Source organism: Mytilus californianus, unplaced genomic scaffold, assembly GCF_021869535.1.
Source record: "Mytilus californianus isolate M0D057914Y unplaced genomic scaffold, xbMytCali1.0.p SCAF_1, whole genome shotgun sequence".
NCBI lineage: Eukaryota > Metazoa > Mollusca > Bivalvia > Mytilida > Mytilidae > Mytilus > Mytilus californianus.
Window position 1 is genome coordinate 8243451 of NW_026262581.1, and position 22515 is coordinate 8265965.

Consider the following 22515-nt stretch of genomic DNA (forward strand, 5'->3'; position numbering starts at 1 on the left):
TATACTTTTTAAACTGCTTTTCTCTATTAGTTATTTCTCGGTCGGTCAATTTTAAAGCAGGAAAACCCAAATGTCTAGGTTTAAATCGTTTAGTAATTGATTGTTTCAGATTTTGCATTGTTTGCAAATCAATGTTTATGTTTTTGGAGTCATCTTTTTAAATAACTAGCTAGTAGAAATACACTGTTCTGCCCTTTAAGTATCAATAAAATACCTCGTAATCATTATACATAGTTAACGGTCATATATATATACTAGTAGTGCATATCAGTGTGGATAGTTGACGACGATTTATTATTTAATTCACAACGGGTTTCTATATCGTAAGGTATCAAAATGACTTCAGTTGGGTATGTACTTTGATAAATTTATATTGACGTTTTTAAATAACTTTTTTTTAAGTTTTCCTTTTGACCCATGAGAAAACATGCCTTTATTCGCGGTTAATTTAAAGGAAATTGAATTAAAATTTGTTTTCTTATGTAAGAAATGTTCTGAAATACAGATGATATGGTAATTTATTCTATGAATCTCGTTTTATAAAAGTAGAAATATGCGTTCTCAATTATTTTGCAGCCCTTCTCCTGAGGAAAAGGCTGCCGGTAGTAAGTATTTGTAAAACCTTGAAAACAGCTATATACATAGACAACATTTTTATAAATATTTTTGATATACATACATGTATATCGACCATTTGTTTATCTACACAAGAAAAAAAGATGACAAAATGTAAAAAAATATAAAAAAAGATAGAAAATAAATATTCTTTTACTTTGAACTGTTACTCTGAAACTTACTATTTTATATAAAATAATCAAAACTAGATAAAACCCTATTTCAATACAAAAATGGTAAATTCTACGCAATAGGTTTTACAGTTATATCGACGATTTATTCCCCAATTAAATAATCAAGTTCTCTTTTAGCGGTTGTACCCCCTCCTTCCACAGAACAGAATGGACTAGCAAAGGATCAAAAACAGGCCGAATTCGTAAGGTAAGAAAGATTAATTGTCTTGTTGAAAAATGTTTGAGATATAAGAAGACAAATATTGATACAGTTTACATATGTGCATTACTATTTGTACACTTTATAAGATAAAAATGTATTTGTTGAAAATATAACAGGAAAAATGTTGGGGAAACACTATGCTACTAGTTGTGTAAACTTACTTTACAATTTTTAGATTACTGTCTTAAGTTTTAAGTTCAGATTCGGATAGTTCTAAAATAAGGAATATTTTCCTGTTAAAATGTTTAGCGGAGGAGCAAAACGGAGTTGCTTCTTTTGTGTTATGACATTGTTTTCCCCCTTATCACTGAAGGCTTCTCTTACGTAATATGTCTTAATTTTCTTTTCGATTATTCGAATATGTTCCATTTAAATGATGACCTCAATAAGCTTTAGAACATTAGAACGTACTCACCCCTTCTCGTCCAATGAAAAGTCAGTTTTTTGCCTTCTAATTTTCATAGTACATGGCTTTCCATGCACTATGTCTAGGTTAGTCTATGGAAAGGTATATACTATGAAATTTAGAGCGAGGGGCTTGCCCCGAGCTCTTAATTTCATAGTATATACCTTTCCATAGACTATCCAATTTAGCACATATTTACAACTCGAGTAATCTTTTAATTGGTCTATTGATAGTTTATTTTGGCTGACTACTTGTATCACAGGTGTTTGTAAAACGGAGCTCATTAACGAATTTTGTAAATCTACTCACTAGTATCATTGTAAAATATGTGATTTCAAAAAGCCCTTCACTCCAGAATGAATGGATGGTAGCTGCTGGTGTAAGTATGTATACTGATATAAAGCGGTGTTTTACTATACATGTTCTTCTTACAAGGTAAGATGACAAAATAAATTGACCAAAAGCAGGCAATAATTAAATTGCAGTGGAAGCTTTACATGTTTTGAAATTTTATTTTTAATTTAACAGTAAAACTAAAGCTATAATAAATTTGAAACATATAGATAGTTTGTCCCCAAAGATATAGTCTAGCAGATAGGCATTAAAAAGCAACTACAAATAGATCAGAGATAATAGGTTTTGTGTTGTTTTTTTTTTTTATTAGTTCAAAGTAAAAACTAAAAGATTTATCAGAATATGTTTATATATATATATATATAGGTGGCACATTATCTTCAGACATAATCACAGTTTTTCAATTCATGACATCGTCCTGAACATGCATGAAATATTTGCCACTGGACATTAAGCAACCAATAATCAATAAATTAATCAATTCATGACGAAATAGATCACTTTCCTTAAGAAAGTTTAAAAAATTATCACCAAGTTGCTTTAATTTTCCTTCACAAGGTTTCATAGTACACACTTTTCTGTGTACAAAGTAATTGCATGGATGATACATTATCATAGTTTTAAGATATCGTTGTACTCTAACCAAGGTATAAAGAACCATATGTATTACCCTTTATTCAAATGATAAAATTTGCAATTGTCAAAAACATTTTTTAGATCCAAAGATTTTAATAGCAGGATATTTAAAAATCAATGTGAAAACTAATTACAAACTATTTAATTTAATTTGGAACACAGCATTTTATTTCAAAATAGCCAGTGGCAATTTTTGTTTTAAATATCTTGATTACGATACAATGAAATCTTACCCTTGTTGTCATTCATGCGTAGTTACTTAGTACACAGGAAAAGTATGTACTATGAAAATTAGAAGGCAAATATAAGCAATTTGATTGGACGAGAAGTTGTAAGTATGTGCTAAAAAATGCTATACATGAATGACTTTTACAATGAAAAGTCATTCATGTATAGCATGTATTAAGTGAACTCTTAATAACTTTACTAACGAAGTGTACAATACCCTGAGGCATTTTCCTTGGGAAAATAGCCTACTGATTAAAGATGAAAGAGAAAAGAATTATAAAAAACATTTTGAACATTGCAAATCTTTATATTAATGGTTATATATATAACAAACAAAAAATAAAATAAAATGGGGGCAAAGATGTAGGTAAAATTATTTTGTATACCATCTTTATACCAGACATTCGAGTCGATTATTTTTTTTCTCAAGAAAACAATGTCAGACTGCTGATATATAAAGCAAAGAATTTTTTTGAGAAAAAAAACCAACAATACATGTACTTCATCAATAAAAAGTAAGCATCTGATGTTGAATGGTCGTAATTCAAATATTTATAGACTAAGTTTTATAATTATCAAAAAATATTCAAATTTCAGAAAGCGGATTGATATCACTTTGTGTGCTAATTACAATCAAGAAATTTAAGGTATATAAGTATAAATTTTTTACCTGATGCAGAAGAAAAACTCAAATGTTTGAACAATTCATCCTTTTTGTCCTCACAAACTATGTCAGTGCTATTTCATTCCATCCATTGTAATGGTCATTACCTATGTTATATACTCACTTCATTATAAAAAGTGAATTCTTTTTTAGTTTTGAATATTACAATGGGAGAGGATAATTTTGTAAGGTCACTCGAAAGTGTGAATATGTTCTAAATTGGTCAGACAATGCTTGGTCATGTTTTATGAAGATTTAAAGCCCTCGGCCACGCCTTGGGCTTTAAATCTTCATAAAACATGACCAAGTATTGTCTAACCTATAATACTCATCCCCTCTCGCCCAATTGAAAATCATTTATTTCCCTTCTAATTTTCATAGTACATGGCCTTCCATGCACTATAAAATGCTATACATGAATGACTTTCCATTGTAGATTAATCATGAAAGTGAACTCTTAATGACTACAATAATGAAGTGTAAGATCCCCAAAGGCAATTTCCAAAGGAAGAGAGCAAAAGAAAACAATCATGAGTACTGTTGTTTGTCTAAATATTAAAAATTAAAACAGGAGAATAGACACATTTTATACGTTATATAATGATACATATATTGAACCCTCCCCCCAAAAAAAAACTGACAAAAAGAATTGAAAAGGGGACAAATGTGCAGTTAAAACGATATTCAATATGATTCTTATGCGAAAAATTAAAATCAATGGATTTTTAAGAAATAATGACTGTTGATCTGTTGATAAAACACGAATAAATTTATCAATAAAAAAAGAAATAAGCATCTGATGTTGAAACGATTGTAATTTTGAAAATCATTGATGAAGTTTTGTCATTATTAAAAAATTATACAATTTTAGAAAAGCTGATTTATATAACATTATGTCCTTTCAAAATGAAGGAATTTTAGATATATAAGTATTAAACTATACCTGAAGCAGAAGAAATCTTCATTTTTGAATCACAAAACTATCGCATTGCTATTTCATTCCATCTGTTGGAATGACCATTTAAGTAGGCTGGGGGGGTTTTAATTAAAATCCATTGAATTTTTTAATAATTTGTCAAAATGAAGTTTTTATCATGCTTTTTTAAAAAATATAATAAAAAGTATGGGTCACCGGACTTTTTTTCACGCTACAGGTTGTGCAAAATTGTCAGATTTTGTATAGATTATGCATGGAAAATCCCATTTTGTGTGATAAAAAGAAAACTACACCATAGAATTTTAGGATAAAATATGAGAAAATAGCTCTTATAACATGCTTTCAGATAAGAAAAAGAAAAAATGAGTCACCGAACTTGTTTTCTTGCTACATATTAAAAAAGGTAAATTCACAACACTTTCTATTATAAAAAAAACTTTATCTGAGTTATCTCCCCTTCTATCTGACTGAGTTATCTCCCCTTATTTGGCAAAGTTAAAAAAAAATGAATCAAACAAAAATATTGTGTTTTTTTTAGAAAATACAGCCGTAAATATGATAAAACACATAATTTTCTATATTAGCATTAAAAGTCTTACACATGAATTACATACTACTCTCAAAATTTGCACATTTCATTAAAGATCTAGACCAATTGTTATCTGCTACTTCAAAATCCAAGATGGAGGAAGACACCTTAATATGATTTACATCCATTTTAGTAACCATGTTAACGCTTAAATTGAGCTCATTTTCAGGTTAAAGTATTACAATGGGAGAGGCTAATTTTGTTATGTCACTCGAAGGTGTGAATATTTTCTAAGTATATGTAAGAGAATGATAATCCCTTTCTTCATGATTAAGTACGAGCGTTAGCGAGTACTTATCATGAAGTAAGGGATTATCATTCTCTTACAAACTTAGAATATTGTAAAGTGCTCAAGGCTTAAATGATCTCTTGATTGGTTGTATTTAAGAATTAGTTCCATTGTCAGTGCAATGTTTGTAATTAATGCATGACTTCCTTTTTAGGCATGATTTCATTTATGGATTAGTTTTAGTAATGTAAGGACCTTCTTATAATTTAGGAAAATATAATAAATTATGTTTTATACATTAGATGACACAACAGTACAATGAAATGGTAAGAAATGTTTCCTGATTGTGAGTATCAATGTAAATCATGTAATATTTTAGCGAGGAATTACCTTTTTGTTTATTTCCATTTCAAATCAATTAATTCATTATTTGGGTTACAAATAAATTTTATTTTACAGCCAATATTTTAGTCCAGTCCTTTACATCAAATACTACTTCATTATGTCAGGGAAATGTTCAAATACAAAAATATATTCAAAAGTTAAACTAAATTCTTTTTTTTTAATTTTTATCAGAATATTGGAAATTACTATTCTCACCAACCGCGGATCCAGTAACCAATGTTACTGCACCAGTAAACTTCATCTAATTTTGGATTTTTTTTTGTTTGTTTCAAAATTCAACTTTTAGTCAGTTTTAATCACAAATTCTTTCAAGCTGATAAATGTGTTTCGGGGCATTTGTAACTCATTTATAGAAACTCTTTGTTTTGAACTGTAAGTAAGCCTTAACAATAGGATAATCCCTTACTAAGAACATGATTTCATTCATTCTTCACAATTAAGAAACACCAAATCCTACAATTTCATTGGTCGAAAGCACTTTGCTATATTCTAAATTGGTCAGACAATACTTGGTCATGTTTTATGAACATTAAAAACCCTCAGCTACGCCTGGGGCTTTAAATATTAAAAAAAACATGACCAAGTATTATCTAACCTATAAATATACCCTTATCTTTTTTCCAAATATTCGTGAAGATTTTAAATATTTGGCATATTGTCATATGATAAGAATGAGTTTCGTTCAGGTGTGAGCGATTTTTTCGGAAGTCGTGACACTGAGGCACAGCCGATGAGTTATAAAATAAATAAATAAACCTTGATTTCTTATGGATTGAGTCGGGCTGAATTATTCAAAAACTATTTTTTTCTACTACAAAGCAAAGCTAGCCTTAGCCAAATTGCACATTTTTTTAGATATTTTTTTTTGGTTCAAGTAATCTTCAAATCGTATTGGATTTCGCCTTTTAACTGTTTTTTAATCGATTTTCACCAACGAGTCTCGTGTAGACTAAACGTGTGACTGTCATACTAAATAATAAAGCTGGTATCTATAATCTTTGATAAGTTTTTTACCCCAAAGGGTGGCCAATTCCACTGCTATAGACTCTTTGTCCTCGAAGGTATCACCAGCCCAGTAGTCAGAACTCTTGTGTGACATGACATATCATTGATACGATCATTTTGTAAATCGTCTGTCTATGAAATGTGTTGGAACTATTTGAAACATGATTTTCTACCCCAGACATAGAAAGCATTAGATAGGTTTGGAAAAAAATAGAATTTTTGGTTGTCAATTCTCTTCAACTTTGTTTGTTTTTATTGGGCAATCTAACTGTTTTGATTCGAGCGTCTCGTATGTAGACACAACACGTGGCTGGCGTACTACATTATAAGCATGGTATCTTTGATGAGTTTTTTCAACAGATTCTTACTCATCTGATGTACTCCAAATGAATATTGATCATTCTTTTTGCATGAGAGACCCAGCGCATGTTATTAGATGAAGTGTTTTGCTGTTGAAGATCTTCATTGGATGCTCTGTTATACTTCACGATTTGCTGCAATAAAATCCATTTTGTAATCGTTGAATTATGACACATGGAATTGGATCGTCAAATAAAAAAAAATACTTATGCATCTAGAATTATCAAAGCCAGTTCCCTCGTTCATTATTTTTTTACGCGGGAAAATTACCACGCAGAATTTTTATCGCTGTCACAGACACAATCTTCTTTTTTTTCTCTCCAAGAACATTTTTTTAATAAACATCAAATGACCAACTAAAATAATCTGATTTCAGTGCTGCTACAATTGATGAAGAAACAGTACGCAAGGCGTTGTTAGACTATGCAAGTGACCAGTGTTGCTGGGGCAAAGGGGCAGCGCGAGATATGAAAATTGAAAAACTGGAGCCGTCTACTTCTTATCATGTAAGTAATATGTTTGTATAGTTTCTTTTAAACTTAATAAGACAATTATTTTTGTTCTATTTTTTTCAATAGTTCATTTCGTTTTTTGTTTTGGTTATGTTTTTTTTTCTACTTTAAATATTTAATTATACTAGTTGTTACAGAAAAGCACATATATTGTTAGTGAAATATTAATTAATTCTGTGTGAAATATTTTCGTATTTAAACTGTTAATGAATTCAAGAATGAAAAAAGTTAAAACTTTTCAGTATATACTGGAGACATTCACAGAAGGCAGACGAATAGTATTGGATCATATACCACACTATGGTAAGAACTTTTCTTTCTGCATATTTTTAAATCTAAATTATAGAATGGCAAATCAAGTACTTCCTTCACAATTATTCTACTTTTTGATTGAATTGTTCAGTTGTATATAGTCGATGAGCTCATTAACCAGCCTGTTCTTTTCCAACTTGCTTATATTTCTAGATGTAAGATGATTTTGCTGATCATTTGAAGTTAATGCAACAGTTAACCGATGTTCAAATGTCAAAAATGAATTAAGAAAATAAATAAAGGTAATAAACATAAAGAGCAAGACCGGGTGCATCGACAGAGTAAGCTTCTACTTTGCATGCATTACCCGACAGGAGATGCCACAAGCAGTCAAATTGTCGCAATCGGTAAAATTGCAGATGAATCGTGTATTCTTGGATCTTAAGATCTTAGTCTCCGAGTTTCTACGTTTGAACATTCATGACCGTAACGGTATTTTTGTTATACTTTTTTCCATACATTTAGAAAATAAAGTTGATGGACCTGAAAATGGACAACCTCCAGGACCATGGGAAATGCCAGCAAAAACTCCAACCATGTTTGAAGATGAAACGAGTGAAATTGCCATCCCACATACACATTACGTTAAAGTATGCTTAGATATTAGTGGAATTTAGATCTGGTTCAAAACAAAGGGACAAGAAAAAACAGGATAGTCTTTTAACCTCATTTTGATATGGATCGTTTATCTTACAAATCGTTTTAATACCGCTTTTATTTAAACGCGACATTTTACAATGTATAATGATAGGATATTGCCGTTGTCGTTCCTCTGTAGAGATTATGGTTTTGGTGTGACAAAAAATTGTGTTCTGCACAATTCCATGTCAAACATAACATTGACTCGAAGTAATAAACACATGATCAACATTCCTTTGTAGAAATTCTGAAATCGTATCTTTTTATCATGCATTGTCCGATATAATCCTTTATTTTTCTACGGGGTTTAAAAGAAATTTAGATGAAATTGTCTGTCTGCGTTTTAAAATGATAATACTTTATGGATTACGAGTCAAACCTTTCGGGATACGGAATGTGCTCAAATCCAAGTTAATAAATTTACCCTTCCATTTTTAAGCAAAATATTTCCAAAAGCTGGGATTAATATAAAGTTTTCGCATTCTTGATTCAATTTTTGACACACTCTTACGCTCGCATACGTTTAGAGAATACCATAAACAATACCATGTGTCAAATTCGTTTCGAAGGTTTTTTTGGGAAGAAGGAAAGAGAAAATAAGTCGTTATTCGTTTTCCATTCACATTTGTGTATAACGTCCAACAAAATCTTAGTCACGGTATCATTTGTTGTGAAACAGTTTGTTTCTACTATAAATTATGAGGCGTGGGAAATAATTCACACAATTCGATTTAAGGATCGATTAAAGGATACCCTTTAGTTCGATCGATTTCGGAATACACTATATTCGAATTGTGGAGATTCCGAAATATTTCAGGAGCTCCTTAGATACAACTTTTTTGACCAAATCTGCCCCTTATAGCATGTGCATGCACCTAATCATAATAAATGTAACATTTATGAATTAAAGTTTTGATTTTTTAATTGATCTCAACTAGAAATGAAATATTTTGCATTGCAGAGTTGTCATAATTGCGGGGCAAGCGGAAAGATTGAATGTTTTGTATGCCGTGGAAGTGGACGTGTGAGTTTGTATGATAATATTACAATACTTTAATTTTTGTTCACGACCGTTTGTGCACTATTTTGTATATAACTCCACGCAACGTGATTGGCACGAAACACGTGCTTTTATTCAAATTATGATCTCAGTAATTTCTGAAATACAGGTCCATAACATTTATCACTTGATTTGATGTAAGTAGTTTTATTTCACTCGGTATTTCAACAGCAATGAATATTCTTTATGGTTCCCGGAACGAAACCTAGACATGAAGTAATAGTCTGGGATGAAAATTTAATCATTTCATTATTATTTTAAGGCCCATACTGATGCCTTTTGCTGCGAATCTTGTGAAAATACACTGCATTTTTCAGTGTTATAGATTTGTGGTAGCACTTATTGCTCTGAAAGTTAAGGGAGGAGGATTTTTTTATTTGATCTTATTTAATTGAAAGGTAGCTTTCATTTTGATCTCATGACAAAAAGCCTTTAACAAAACGCTCGTTTGAGTATTGATCAGAAGAACAGAAAATCGCACTTGAACATGGTACATACATTTTTTTAATTTACATCTTCATATAAATTTGATTAAATTTTACAATGGAAAAAGGTTTTGTATATCCACTACGAGTTACAAGGTGGTGTGGCTATTTTTTCTTTCAATTAGATATATTAATTTCATCGGACCTTTATCATCAAATGTTAAAAAGGGGTTTAACTTTTTTGGTTCCCTTGTCTATATGTTGCTATTGTGTCGTTTCATGCTGTCTGTTATTTTTTTGTTAGTACTAAAAGTAAACTGTTGTTTAATTAACAATCATACTACATCTTCTAAATTTTTATATATGGTGTTAATTTGGAAATGATTAACATAATGGACAATCTTTACAGGTTCTCTGAATGAATAAGCCTTGGAATAGACGTTTTATTTGTTTAAATATACAGGTCAAATGCAATGGCGGTTGCAGTGGAAAAGGTGAACAAAAGGTTTATAGAAACAGCGCATGGGTAATGGAGAGGTGTAGTAGATGTAGTGGAAGAGGTGAAATAAGGTATGCATCATCTAAATATAATACTGGCTTATGAAATATGTATGTAAAAGAATCTTGGAAAAAGAAATGGTGAAATCCTGTATATGGAATATAAAGTTAACATCAACATGGTAAGTTAAGATTGAAAATGTAGAAAAGTGGTACATGTATTTACTTAGTACAGTGGATATGTATGGTGTCAGTATATGGTAAAATAAAACATCAAAAGTAGTAGTTTAGGTGTCAGACCACCAATTCACTCCATCCAATTTAGAACGTATGTAAAAGTTGCCCTACTCTGACACAAAATAGTGCTTTTGATGTCATTGTTTACTTAAACTAACCATCAAATTTGAAGAAATGAAACGTTTGGTGAAAGGGAAATATATTTAGACCATTTTGAGCCAAAATTTACTTGTCTATGAGATTGCATTAAAATTTAGGATTAATGCGCTCCATAGTATACTAATTTAAGATTTCCAGAAAACCAGGGGTTATTTTTAGTAGTACTTGTCTTCTGAAAGGCAGTTTTTTCTTAGAGGACTTTAAACATGGGTTAACAATTGTCATGTAGAAAGGTGATACATGTACAATTCAGGATATACCTGGTTTCTATGAAGTTAAACTTAAGGTAAAATGTTAAAAAAGCTGTGAAAGTTGCAAAATTTGGTTGAATAGATAGGGATTTTGAATTGGTGGTCTGAAGAAATAACAAACAATAGAGGCGGACTAGGGATGATGGGTAATTGCCCATCCTCTCCCCCTCTAAAAAAAACACACAACAAAAATGTGTCTGCATATGTAAGGGTGAACTTTGTATTCCAAAGGAAACAGAAAAGCTTGGAATTTTTTTCACAACATGCTAGTATTTAAATATTTGGTTGCAAAAGTTAGTCATCGATTAGATTCATTTTTACTAAATACCTCTGACTAAAAACTGTGTTCACTTTGATTGCAGTTGTAGTAGTTGTGGTAGTAGCGGAAGAAGGACGTGTACCAGTTGTAATGGTCACCTTCAACTATTGTGGTTCCAGAAACTCATCATTTCTTGGTAAGATGTTATGATAACATGAGTAGTTATATTGGTTGGAAACATATTATAACAATATTGGTGTTTTAACAACATTTTGTCATATTCTTAGTACTCACTCTAAGTATAAATGACGATAGATGACCACAAAGACCATTTTGATAAAAACCTTGGCAAGTTTAGATTTTTTAATATGTACATATGCAGTGAATTAACACTTCATAAATTTCGTCTGTCCTATTTTAAGGATTACGAGTTTCAAATTGTCTTCAATAATAATTGCAATATGAAGGAGAAATTATAATATTCGAATTTCATTGAAAAAGGTTGCTATTTTTTGTATCCTTCCTAGGTGAGGAAAATCAATTTCAAACTGCTGTTATGGGATGTATAAGTATACTTAATAAATTATTTTTATGAACAACTGCAAGATGTATATTTACAGTACTAGTATACATTTTTAAACGTGGTAATTTTTTAGGGAAAATTCTTCTAAAAGGCTTTTGATTTTTCATAAATTTGATGTACAAAGACGGTTGCTATGGATATACTGTAAACAACGCTCCATAAGATGATGATTATTTCGTCATTTGACTAATTTCAAAAGCACAAAAATACACATAACTTTCTTATCATATTTTATTATAAATAAAAGAAGAATGTGTCTGGACACGAAGGCCCCTGCTCAAGCTTTGCAATTTTCCAAGTTAAAAAGGGGCATAACTCAAAAATGGTAAATGACTTACAATCCAAATTTGAAAGAAAGCTGTCTACCTGGAGTTGTTCTAAGCATTGTGTATGAGTTTCATGAAGTATGGATGAGACAAACTTAAGTCAGAATGCGTAAACGAAAAAAATGCAATTTTCCAAGTTACAAAGGAGCATGACTCTAGAAAGGTAAATGACTCACTGCCCAAATTCCAACTCTGTCTGCGAGTGTTGGTTCTCAACATTGTGATTGAGTTTCATAGAATTTGCATGATGTCAACTTTAGTTAGAGTGCGGAAACGAATATGAGACTACCGGTCGGACGGACGGACAGACGGACGGACGGAAGTACAGAAGGACGGTTTAGGGTAACACTTAATGCCCCCGTTGCCCACGGTGGGGGCACAGAAATAGAAAATTCAGAAAATGTGAGAAGTACCGGAAAATTTACTGTTTTTCCTTTGAACCCATGCTCAAATTAATGAAAAGAGTTTTGTTCGGAGTTATTTTCCCGTCTTGTATCACCTATTTTCAAAATACATCTACGAATAATATGCATATAAGGATAAAAAATTGCAATATATATTATTTCAGTTTATGCATTTATTTTTATGTAACATGGGATTTTCTTACAGGCGAAACAACCGGGCTGAACATGTTGTGGAAAAAACAAGCCTTCCACCAGAGATGGTCGCTCATGCGTCAGGATCCATTGGGTTTGAGGACTTACAGCAACAGGTATATAGTTTCTTTATTTCATTTAATTATTGAAAACTTTTGTATGCAATGGATTCAAAATATTAACAAATGTGAGTGGATTAATACAGAAGTACATCTCTGATTATTTTAACATATTTACATGTGTTCCATCTATGTATGGATGTTCCCTTATTTCACATGATATGTTATGCCTGTTTTATCATTTTTCTGTTGTTTTACTGAAGAATTATTTCGATTCTAATAGGAGTATTAAGAAATGTTTTCGTTCGAAGCAACTGTAAAGTGTTCAAATATATTTGCTTTTTAAATGATATTGTTTTAATTTCCTAGCAGGCAACACCAACAGACATTTCCATTTTGATCTTCATTGTCATTCAAAAAACAGCAGTTGATGCAAAAAGTAAAATAACAAAAATACCGAACTCCGAGGAAAATTGCAAGTTTAATGGTAACATCGCGCACGTGTTTCCCATGTTATGTTTTAATCAGAACAGGGCTTTATTTAAAAAGCGAAAGAAGAGCATTATATTAGAACGGCAGATACGTTTATACAGTAACACATTTCCGAACTGGTTCATCATTTGTTGACAGTCAGAAATATTTATCTTCTAATGTTTTCTTTAAATGATCGACAGTAGGCGAACCAATAATAACAAATGTTGAATGAAATTTTGTAAAGATCACTGAAAACTTGATGATTACCGAAAACCTATGATGTTTCATTTCCATATTGCAATAATCTCTTATGTACCACACAAACATCCACGTTAAACATGGTTCGGCGATAAAGTGTATCGACAAGTAGTAGGTATTCCTATGGGCACTAACTTTGCCCCTTTAATAGCAGATTTATTCCTATATTGCTATGAATCTCAGTTTATGACCAAAATCAGTAAAGACACGTCATTGTTACATTTGGTTGATACATTCAACAATACCTTCCGTTATCTGGATGATATTTTTTCGTTAAATAATCCAGAGTTCTCTAAATATACTACCGAAATTTACCCAAAAGAACTTGATTTAACTAAATCTAACATAAACAGCAGTAGTTGTCCTTTTTTAGATTTGGACATTTCAATTTCTAAAGGAAACTCCATACTAAAATTTACGACAAAAGAGACGACTTTTCATTCCCTATTGTTAATTTTCCTTTTTTAGACGGCGATGTTCCTTTGGCTCCATCATACGGTGTTTATATATCCCAACTCGTTCGTTATGCCCGTGTGTGTAGTGATGTCATAGATTTTAACGAACGTAATCAATGCATCACTGGTAAATTATTAAGTCAGGGATTTCGTTACCATAAATTACGTAAAACTTTTACTAAATTCTTTCATAGATACAAAGATTTGATTAGTAAATTTGGCTGTACCTGTAGAAAACTGATTAAAAACGGTATTTCACATCCTAAATTTAACGGTAATATTGTACTTAAAACGCGGAAATCACTATGTGATCCGTGTAAACTCATCGAACCTTTAAACAAACTTATTAGTAAAGGTTATCTTACCAATGTTGTAATTAGATCTTTGAATATAGATTACATTGGCACTAATATCGATTTTGTCATCAGCAAACTAAAACATAACTAAATTTGTATTCTTTTCAAACGGGATGTATAAAGACACACCCACGTTCATTTTGATCTATAAAGAGGTTAACTCCTAAATATCCTACTGCCTGTCGATACATTTATTTTTGGCATTGCACAAGTCATGTCTTTTTTGACTGTCGATGACGTTAAAATACTAAATCTCTGGGATGTGTTTTAGTTGATTTTAGTCTCTGATGCATGGCTTTTAACTAGCTGTAAGTAACTGCGAGTACTCTCAAATCGTACTTTCTTGTTTATTTGACCTGTTGATACTAATTGTAATGCTTTTTTGTTATTCAATGTTTACTTTTTCAGGGTTATATCTGGTCCATATACCAGCTTTGATAAGTGTTTGGTATTACTATAAATTTTCACTTCCTCGTACTATAAACATCAAAATTATTTATTTTGTAAAAATATTTCCTTTCTCAATTTGAACTGTACACGTATACCTAACAACAAAATTATTTTCATTTACCTGTGTTTAAAGTAAATGTAAATGGCTGATATTTTTGTTCAAGCATATTGTTTTTCTTAAATTGTTTAACATTTCACAGCGGTATAACATGTTACTTTAATTATTCTTCCCTTAGTTTATTTATTTTGTATTTACATTGTATCATAGATCAAATTTATTTGTTCAGTGTATGTTCAGTGGTGTTAATATGTCTTTTGATTGAGTTAAGCCATTTCAATTGATATTTTATAGTGTGTCTTTCTATGTTGTGATGTTACACTATTGTTTCAGATAAGGGTGAAGGTTTGGTACCATTAAAACGTTTCAACCCGCTGCAATTGTTTGCACCTGTCCTAAGTCAGGAATCTGATGTTCAGTAGCTGTCGTTTGTTGATGTGGTTCATAAATTTTTCTCGTTTCACGTTTTTTATATAGATTAGACCGTTAGTTTTCACGTTTGAATGGTTTTACACTAGTAATTTTTTGGGCCCTTTATAGCTTGCTGTTCGGTGTGAGCCAAGGCTCCGTGTTGAAGACCGTACTTTGACCTATAATGGTTTACTTTTATAAATTTTGACTTGGATGGAGAGTTGTCTCATTGGCACTCATACCACATCTTCTTATATCTATTCAGACATCAATTTTTTTTAAATAAAAGATTAAGTTAACATCTCGTTTCAAATAAAAATTAGCACCTCTAGGAATATTCATAGTCTATATTGTGATTAGTGTGTAATTTATGCTGTACTATATAGATTTTTGAATGAATGAAATGATTCAGAAAAAGAGAGGGACTAAGAATTTTGAAAATTTGAAGGATTTTCATTGAAATAACTAAGAAAAGGCTTTGCCAAAAACTTGCTGTAGTAGCTGGGCTGCTAGGTTATACAGTTGGCTTTCCAAGATTTTGCTGAAGCCAATGACAAATACATACCAGTAACTTATCATGTCCCATTTCCATATTTATTAAATTTGTTTTGAAGAAGTTTATCGATGTGTAAGCGCAACCGACTGACTCAAATACTGACTAAGCATCCTGTCATGTGATGTTGTCGTTTTTGGTGTTGTGTTTGACGTTGCCATAAAAGCGGGAGGTTTGGCATGCCACAAAACCAGGTTCAACCCCCCTTTTTTTTCTTCAAATGTCCTGTACCAAGTCAAGAAAATGGCCATTGTTATATTATAGTTCGTTTCTGTGTGTGTTACATTTTAATGTTGTGTTTTTGTTGTGTCGTTGTTCTCCTCTTATATTTGATGCGTTTCCCTCAGTTTTAGTTTGTAACCCGGATTTGTTTTTATCTCTATCGATTTATGAGTTTCGAACAGCGGTATACTACTGTTGCCTTTATTTAAATAATCATCAAAGAAACAAGACTTTCGTACTTCAAACGCACGTTTCGTCTACACAAGACTTGTCAGTGGCGCTCTTATAATAATAGTTGGAAGTACACACCAATTAGGAAGTTGAATGGCATTGAAAACCAAACTTTCAAAATTATGATTATTTGAAATAATTCTCATAAAAGACAATAACACTATATAAATGAGTTGCGTCCGAAGCGCTTTTCTGATTTTACCTTTGTCAGGAGCGCACAAAGCAAAAAAATTGAAAGCAATGGATAAATACTTGAATAAATAAAGGCAACAGTAGTATACCGCTTTTCAATACTCATTAATCGATTAAGTGAAAAAAAAACAAATCCGGGTTACAAACTCAAACCGAGGGAAACACATCAACTATAAGAGGAAAACAACGGAACAACAGAAACACTGAACTGAAAACTTCAGAAGCTATATCACCAAAAAGAACATAAAAATCCCCCCAAAAGTTAAACTTTGCCTGAGGGAGTTGGAACCTTCCTTACTTAATAATTTCCAAATTTATGTACAGATAATTTAAAATAAATAAAATAAAATGCACAAAAAGTATGACATGATAAAAACAACAACACTAACCAAAATACTTCGCCTATGTATGAATTCATACTTGTTGCTTCATAAAACGGTGTTATAAATGATGTTAAAACTTCTTGGTTGCCAAGGAAATAAGACTCAACATACAACATTTCTACATATAGTTTTGTTTGGTGTATTGATAATGTTTTATAAAGTACTTGACTTTTTTATTATCATTGGAGGTCCTTCCGTTGAAAAAGTTTCCAGAACCAGAAATAAACTCTGCCTCTCAAAGACTTCTAGGGGAACATAAGTTTCCAGATAGCCGTATATTAATGCAAGTAAGATTTACGTTTTGTTTTATCAAGTTTATATTAAAAACTCGATAATGTTTATTTTGTTTGCAAGTTCATTTATGATAATCAAAAATTCATATATGGTGTAAAATTAGATGACATTTCATACTGTTGTTGCGCAGATATTTCAGTATTTTTATTTCCTGCGAATACTTTTTTTTTTTAATATGAAGAACAAATCAAGTGTTAGAGTTTCTATTCAATGCCTTTTTTATGCAGCGTCACAAGATCCGCATCATTGCTGTTACCAAATGCATCTGTAAATACAAGAATAAAGATATGACTTACTATGTGTACGGTTTGGAGAATGATGTACACGCACCTGATTATCCACAACAGTCATGTTTTGGATTTATTAATTGTCCAAAATGTAGCTTGGATTGCTGTCCAGAAAGCATAAGAGAAGATTGTGATTTTTTTAAAGAAGAATGTTCAATTTTGTAAACATAAATGAAAATTTTATGTTATATCTGATAAAGGTAAAAATAAAGCTGAAATAGATGTAGATTTCGGTTAAAATGTAGTTTCCCCAAAATGTCTTCTATATTTAATAGCACTTTAAACATGTTTACCTTTTTGATATTGTTTCATATATGTACATATGTTTTGATTTTTTTTACAATTTCATCTCTTTACTTGACGTGTTAATTCATAAAGTGTACTGTTGTGTTGTGGTTTTAATGCTGAATACTTGTAGATATTCCAAAATCACATGAAATGAGTTTCTTGTAATAATAACGTTAAAGGAAATCATTGCACTAATGCATACATATATACCAAACCAAGTCCTCTGTGCACGTGTGTTTTAACATTTATTAGGAATAATCGACAAATCGACAAATATTTCATTCGGTGATTGTTGATCGAACACTTTGGCTGTTAATTAACTTTTAGGTTTTGGTGCCGAAGTTTACCGATCGTAACCTTGATAATAATCAACACAGAATCATACAACACTTCAAAATGAGTGAGGCGATAGAACGGTGTTTAATTCTTTTATTTTATATATTTTTTTTCAGAATCAATTAATACTATCTATGTATCACATTTGTTTACCGTTTCCGTCATCACGGTTTTTTTTTCTCGCACTTGTGCTGTGCAGTTGCCGAAGTTGTAACTAGAGGTCTCATGGTTAAGGTAGAATTGAGAATGGAATTGGGGAATGTGTCAAAGAGACAACAACCGGACCAAAGAGCAGAAACAAACCCAAGGCCACCAATGGGTCTTCAACGCAGCGAGAAAATCCCGCACCCGGAAGCGGGTTTCGGTTGGTCCCTATACAATAATGTATACTAGTTCAGAGAAATGGACGCAACACTAAACTCCGAAACATATAAATGAACCAAAATAAAAATAAACCACACTAGACTAACAAAGTCTAGAGGTTCCAGACTTGGGATCGGCGCATAACTACCCGCTAAAAAACTGTTGTTGAATTAGAGTACGGGAAGACATTAATTCAATATCAGTAGTCACTGTACATTTTTGAAGATTTAAATTAGATAAAGGATTTTCTTTCACAAGATAGTTCATATATAAATAAAGGCAAAAGTAGTATACCGCTGTTCGAAACTCATAAATCGATAGAGATAAAAACAAATCCGGGTTACAAACTAAAACTGAGGGAAACGCATCAAATATAAGAGGAGAACAACGACACAACAAAAACATAACATTAAAATGTAACACACACAGAAACGAACTATAATATAACAATGGCCATTTTCTTGACTTGGTACAGGACATTTTAAGAAAAAAATGGTGTGTTGAACCTGGTATATACATATATACGTGTTTAAAATAAAACTAAGCGATTCAAGTATATAAAACATATTTATTTTTTCTTATTTGAAGTACCTTCTGATTGTAACTTAAATTTTAAAGGATCTGTGATATGTTTATTGTCTTTATTTGTATCATTTCTATAATTTGGTATTTGATTGTTTTATAGAAGTTGCACCATACAAGTTGTATTCCTTTTTAGTTTGTTTTTCAATTCACTACCTTATATCAAGATAACACTGCAATTGATTTATATCTGTGTATCTTTGAACGGGTGGTCGGTATGCTGGAGTTTCTTATCGACAACATATTTGTTGAATTTGGAGGTAGACTTTTTCAACAAATTGTCGGCATTCCTATGGGAACGAACTGTGCGCCTCTCCTTGCCGACCTCTTCTTATTTTCATATGAGTCGGAGTTCCTTCAGACACTTGTCAAAAACAAGAAGATCAAAGAAGCCAGATTATTTAATTTCACTTTTAGATATATTGATGATGTTCTTTCCATTAACAATCCGAACTTTTCTGATTGGGTTCCATTAATATATCCCCCAGAACTAGAAATTAAAGAAACAACAGACACGGCTTCCTCCGCCTCATTTTTAGACTTATATCTCGAATTTGACATACACAGTCATCTCAGCACCAGAATCTATGACAAACGAGACGATTTTAGTTTTAAAATTATAAATTTCCCCCACCTTAGTAGCAATATTCCAACTTCACCTGCATATGGGATATACATTTCCCAACTTATTCGATATTCAAGAGCTTGCAGCTCCTACTCAGACTTTGTAAAACGTCACCAGTGTCTGAGCAGAAAGTTGATGAACCAGGGGTATGTCAAAGAACGTCTCGTCCTTTTTCTAAAAAAAGTTCATCGGAAGGTACCAAGACCTTGTTGATAAATATTCCGTATCAACTTCACAAATAATACATGATGGTCTTGAAGTATAGATTCTGCATACTGACGTTGTTTATCATCTTAACAACGTGTAATATTGTTCTTTCATTTGTCTTTGTTCTATTATTAATATTACTTTTACTGTTTGGTTTGTTTTCTGTGATATCCATTTGACGTGGCTAGGTACTTATACATCCCGTCAATGTGTTTGTATTATCTTTCATTTTTGCTGGTGTGTTTTGTATATGCGACTTTTTGTGTTTACGTGGTTCTTATAACGTGACTCTGTACTTTAAAAGATCCCGTCATTATGTTATTGTTCTATTATATGTCATTATGTTATTGTTCTATTATAAATTTGAAAATACTTTGAACGACAAACGACAAATTTATTTTACTCGCGAAGTGGTATTTACCATATGTGGATTCTTTAAAATTCTAAAGAACTTCTGGACAATTTTAAATCTCGGTCTATTTCTGAAATTAATTCTAACATAACTTTTGATTTTTTAACCCTGTATACCAACATTCCCCATGTGAAATAATAAAATTGTTTTGAATAAACATTGAATGACAAACTTTTTTCTTATGTGACGTTTACATTTTCTGACGTCAGACACGCGAAGCAATGAATGTGGTTTTTAATTTGATAGATGCTTTTGTGCTTTTTTTGTAAATAATTGTTTGTTTTGATATTGTAACACAGTGATGACTGCTGTACCCATATTTTGACTATTTTATTTATAATGTCTGTTTTGTTCACGCATCGTTGTAAATATAACGGAATTTGATAAGACTGTCGTACAAGTGAGAGGTTTAGCGCTATAAAACCAGGTTCAATCCACCATTTTCTACATTTGAAAATGCCTGTACCAAGACAGGAATATGACAGTTGTTGTCCATTCGTTTGATGTGTTTTGTCATTTGATTTTGCCATGTGATTAGGGACTTTCCGATTGAATTTTCCTCGGAGTTCAGTATTTTTGTGATTTTACTTTTTTTGATGAGTTTTTAACTTAGAGTTGAAGGTATTAAAATTGTTTGCATTGTTTTCTCAACTGTAATCACAACAAAGACTGGTAAATAGATTTAGAAAAATGTGTTCGTAAAGGTTGATAGATCAATCCTAGGACAGATAATAATTGTATGTTTTAAAAACAATTATTTATGCTGGTTCGGTAGTCCTATTTCCTATTACCAACTTTGATTTTGGATTGTATAGTTTTCTCTAAGAGTTATTCCCCCTAAGATTGGATATTGTGATGCTGTAAATCCCTATTTTGGTTTATTTATTGTCTTAGTGTATGAAATTTAGGAAAGTATCATAGCAGAAAGATCTGAAAAGACTGTAACGATAGTAGTAAGCGTGATGTTTGAAGGTGATTTCATACATGTACGCTTCCATTTCGAAGCTTATAAACCGTTTTTATGTTTCTATACACGACAAAATCATCTAAAAACAGTTGATTGTTTTTTCAAATTGCACTGAGTACTAAATGTATTACCGCAGAGTAGATAACCTGTCGAAAAATTATATACTCATAAGTCGGCGATAAGAAATTCGTATATTTCCAAAGAGCAGGAGTCCTATGCTGAAGTATACGTTTCTGTGAACCAATTCATGTATTTCTTGGCAAATGTGTATTTTGTATGTCATCAAATGGACACGAAATTAATCATTTTTCCCCGAAAAAGAATTTTCCGTTTATGTGTTGTCCTCATTACTATATTGGGACAGTTTTTGTGTGAGGAGCATCCCTGTTAATGAAGTTCGTATAATGTGGACATGCAGGCCCGTAACGTATCAATTGACATATAAACTGACTAAAATGTGACTTATTGATTGGCAGAACATCATCAATATATCTCAAAAAAGAAATTAAAGAACTTTGCCAGATTTGTTTTCTTTTTGTCTTTGAGAAGGCTTTGTATGAATTCTGTTTCATATGAGTACAATACAGGTCGGTCGGTAGAGGTGCATATTTAGTACCCATTGGAATACCGACTGCCTGTTAAAATATCAATCCACAAGTTTATGAAGTATGTTGTCGATCAAAAAGTCCTTCGTTTTGATTATATCATCTTCGGTGTATTTGTATTTGAAATGTGCAGTTCTTCACATTTGGATCTCCGATTCCCATTTTTTGGTAGAAAAGCTCTGTTTAATGAAACAATGTATTCGATATTTCAATTGCGCATGGGGAAAAGTAGCGTAAAGCGTATAGAAACGTTCCGATATTTATGCAAAACTGTTAAGAATGTGAATGCTGATTTTGCAATATATTATAAGAATTTTCAAGTATTAACATCTGATTGACACCGTTTGTTAAATAATCCTCATCACAATATTTCTGAATAACTGAGAAACTGACATAAGCTTTCAGACTAAACTTTGACCATTGAACAATAAACATTAAATCAGGTCAGATACAGACTTTTACATCTCACAACTATACATACGTGACCAATTTAGCTAAGAAATAATAAACTGACATAATTACGAAAAATCAAGGTTAATAACTGACTTGTAAAAAGGGGCCAATCAGGTGACTCCACATAGTCGGGCATTTTCACCATATGATCATTGTATAGACAAAATAAAGTTAGTAATGAGACCTGAAAAAAGCACACAAACTTTATTCATTTATCATTGAATCGGAAAGAGAAGTCATCGACAGGAAAAGCCTGTTAGATGGACATGGTCAGCATCTAACCACTACATTGACCAAATGAAACCGACAAAAC

The 22515-nt window shown here is 31.6% G+C and overlaps 1 protein-coding gene across 1 annotated transcript; it reads left to right on the forward strand.

Moving 5' to 3' along the window:
• The first annotated feature begins 232 nt into the window (after positions 1–232).
• Positions 233–20820, forward strand: LOC127698951 (protein SSUH2 homolog). Its single transcript, XM_052202733.1, has 12 exons — positions 233–350; positions 577–605; positions 927–996; positions 7201–7330; positions 7579–7639; positions 8114–8238; positions 9249–9311; positions 10236–10342; positions 11280–11372; positions 12695–12797; positions 16972–17070; positions 17305–20820. The coding sequence occupies exons 1-12, from the start codon at positions 337–339 to the stop codon at positions 17527–17529; spliced, it is 1119 nt and encodes a 372-aa protein (XP_052058693.1). The 5' UTR covers positions 233–336; the 3' UTR covers positions 17530–20820.
• The last annotated feature ends 1695 nt before the right edge of the window (positions 20821–22515 follow it).